The 3,287-nt window shown below is 54.3% G+C and overlaps 1 protein-coding gene across 1 annotated transcript; it reads right to left on the bottom strand.

Moving 5' to 3' along the window:
- On the bottom strand, positions 1-3,287 carry LOC129386833 (uncharacterized). Its single transcript, XM_055075080.2, has 2 exons — positions 3,100-3,287; positions 1-2,843 (listed from the first exon to the last, which is right to left on the bottom strand). The coding sequence occupies exon 2, from the start codon at positions 1,851-1,853 to the stop codon at positions 579-581; it is 1,275 nt and encodes a 424-aa protein (XP_054931055.1). The 5' UTR covers positions 1,854-2,843; positions 3,100-3,287; the 3' UTR covers positions 1-578.

Genomic DNA, 3,287 nt, shown 5'->3' with positions numbered 1-3,287 from the left:
GCTAACTGCTCCCGATGAAAACCGGAACGAAGACCCGACCGACGCACGGCCGTTTATTACTTATAAAGGCTTCACATGCTAGATGACACCTCCCGATTGGTCCAAGCTTGTCACATGACAGAAGGGGGGTACGCCATCTAGCTAAGCAATTACAAAACATACATGTGCGATGACACAGAGATCCGACAGGGGGCGACACTATACTACATCATCCCCCCCCTGGAAACAAAGTAAGCATACAGTGAAACGCGCACACATCACGCGCACTTAAGTCCAAGGACAAATTCAGTTCGTTCACCCCCACGTTCACACACGCACACCAGTCGCACACAAAGCACGCACTTAAGTCCACAACAATTTCAGTCCGTCCCTGCCCAAGTTCACATACACGTGCACCAGTCTTGGGCACCAAAACACAGGCAGTCACTCAACTAAAGTCGAACAAGAAACACGGCACAAAACTCACTGCACCGCAACAAGGAGCACATTTTATACCTGTGTTAATGAAACATGTGGACTGTCTGCTAAATGTCACAACGAGGCCCTTAGCCGTGGCATTTCGAAGACGTAAATACGCTCTACACTACAGAAACAAAATCATCGAGCCACGGAGGCCGTTTTCTGTCACGATGAGGACGCGTGCGTACCTCAGAAGAACTTTGGGGGTTGCGACGCGTATCGGTCGACTTCAAAGACCCAGTCGTCCCACTATTATTTACCTCCCCCTGGTTGGAAAGCTGAATGTGGTTGTCGCTCAAAGCTGGAGAGGGTTGCCCAGGAAGCTCCTCTCGACGTCCCAACAAGTCCTGGGAGGCTACCAATTCCCCAACGGAATCAGAGACGACTGCTGACTGTGCAGACTCGGAAGTGATACAGCCAGACGAACTACTTAACTGATGCCTATGAAAGGACGATGTCACTACAGACGAGTCATCGGAATGACTATCCAAGTTTGAATATGAGTACAAAAAGTTTCTATCACTTGTACACAATGTACTACTTGCTGGATCCTTCATCACTACGGTTAACTTAGACACATGCCACGTTTGCCCATCACTGAGTAGAAAAGTAGATGGTCCTATCTGAGCCTTGACTTTACGAGGTTTACTGTACTTAAAAAATCCCTTCCTGTTAAATCTTATTCTGACGGTGTCTCCCACCTTGATACGAGTTGCCTGAGCACCTCTACGTTTGTCTACGCACTGTTTAGTCTGCCACTGTTTCTGCAAGACCTTTTCTTGAACTTGAGACACAAGACTGTCCTGTTCCCGCAGATCTACACAGAGCCGCATGGTTCCATCCTTCTTGCGCACCACCACGAGTGGAGACACCCACTCGGAAGCCTCGACGCGCTCGATGACGTCGCAGTCCTCGAGACGTCGCAATTCATTTGTGACCTGGTCACGGAGAGCCAGGGGTAGTCGGCGCAACTTTGAGGATACTGGTTTCGCATCTTGCTGCCAATGAATTCGGTGCACAAAGTTGTTGACGAGACCCAACTCGTCACTGGAACGGTGATGAAAACCCGGAGGCACACCTGTGGGGCTCTGTACTGAAGGAAGCGATGGTAGACGACATGTCAACGACGTACCGTCGATCTGTATGCCCAAGCGTTGGATGGCGTCTAAACCCAGCAGTGATGTTCCTGTAGTCGTTACGTGGAACGTGACGGAGCATGACCTTTGGAAAAACTGGACAGTGGCTTGAAACAGGCCTTGAATGTCGATGCGTTGCTTGGAGAAATTTTTCAAGTCCACTGTTTGTGACAGTCTGTGCTGTCGACCAAAGTGCTTTCCAAAATCTTCGGCCGTCATCAATGAGACAGATGCTCCCGTATCCACCGGCAGTCGCATGGAGACGCCATTCACTACGACCGGAACTTCCAAATCTTTTTTAGTTTCGAAAGCGCTTACCGCCAAGACAGACGCGGACGGCTGCCCTGCGGAAGTTGAAGACAGCGTCTCTGCGGAAGAGACGTGTTGAACAGTACGGGTTTTTCGGCATACTGATGCAAAATGGCCCAACGTGTGGCAGGCGTTGCACCGCTGGTTCCTTGCTGGACAATTCCTGTACGTTGCAATATGCTTCGTGCTGCCACACCGATCGCATGCACCACGGTTCCCGGAGGAGCCCTGTGTGAAATGTCGGCCCTCTCGGCGGCTTCTCGGAAGAAGTCGGTCGTCTCGGCGGCTTCTCGGACTACGTCGGCCATCTTGGCGGCTCCCCGGAAGAAGTCGGCCATCTTGGCCCGTCGACGGAACGCCAAGTTGAGATGCCTCAATTCTTCGAACATTTTCGGAGCCGAACGCGCGGTTCGCTCGCTGCAAGGCTTCTAACGAGCGTCCAATTTCTTCTGCCTTGTCCAGGGACAGGGTTTCGCCATGAGCCAGTAACTTTTCGCGAACGCTGACGTTCGCTACGCCATGTATTATCTGGTCTCGGACGCGCTCGTCGTAGGTTGCGGCGAAGTTGCACTGTACCGCCTTCTCCTTCAATGCGGTCACGAATTCCAGGAATCCTTCTCCCTCGAACTGCTTTCGACTGGTGAATTCGTGCCGTTCCGCCAGGACATTTGTTGACGCGGCGAACAGCCGGTCAAGCCGCTCCAAGAGTCTCGGAAACTCTGACACTGGCGGGACCGCATCACTTGACGTTGACGCTGCGCCGGTCGACTGCCTTGCTGCTTCACTTGACGGTGACGCTGCGCCGGTTAACTGCCTTGCTGCTTCCTGCTCCTCGTCTGCGAAGTACTTCCGTTGTCCCTCACGCCCGAGAGCGCTGACGAGCGCGGACGCTCGTCGCGCGTCCGTCCAGTCGCCACCGCCGGCCGCTTCGAGGTGGGCCTGAAAAATTTTTTTCCAGCGGTACCAAGGGATTAACGGTGGGCCGGGCACTTCAAGAAAAACGGGAAGGTTCGCCGTAAAAGCCATGCCTGGTAGCGTGCAGGAGACAGTGCAGGAGGCAAGCCGGAGCTCGCCGCAGGAATGGGCAAGGAAGAACAAAGGGGACGAGAAGGCCTAGGCTCGGAAGCCTCGCGACGCCGAGTGCGTCGGCGGCGTTTGCCTGCCGTGCGGACACGGGAAGGGTCGCTTCACTTACGAAGCTCGTTGGTTTCCCGGGGCTTCGGTCGGAACCGCTGCGGGAATCCCATCCTCGTCGCCAAAAGATGTTGTGTCGGCAGCGGCAGGCAAGCGGGGGGCCCCGACGGGCGAACGCGCGGCTAGCGCCGGCGCAGTGAAGGAGACTCGGAGCTAACTGCTCCCGATGAAAACCGGAACGAAGACCCG

The sequence above is a fragment of the Dermacentor andersoni genome, chromosome 8 (genome assembly GCF_023375885.2).
Source record: "Dermacentor andersoni chromosome 8, qqDerAnde1_hic_scaffold, whole genome shotgun sequence".
NCBI lineage: Eukaryota > Metazoa > Arthropoda > Arachnida > Ixodida > Ixodidae > Dermacentor > Dermacentor andersoni.
Note: the sequence above shows the minus strand (reverse complement) of the source record. Positions and strands in the feature narration are given on the sequence as shown.

Bases quoted from the DNA above. Each gene is read 5' to 3' on its own strand.
- LOC129386833 (XM_055075080.2), bottom strand. From the start codon at position 1,853: ATGCGACTGCCGGTGGATACGGGAGCATCTGTCTCATTGATGACGGCC.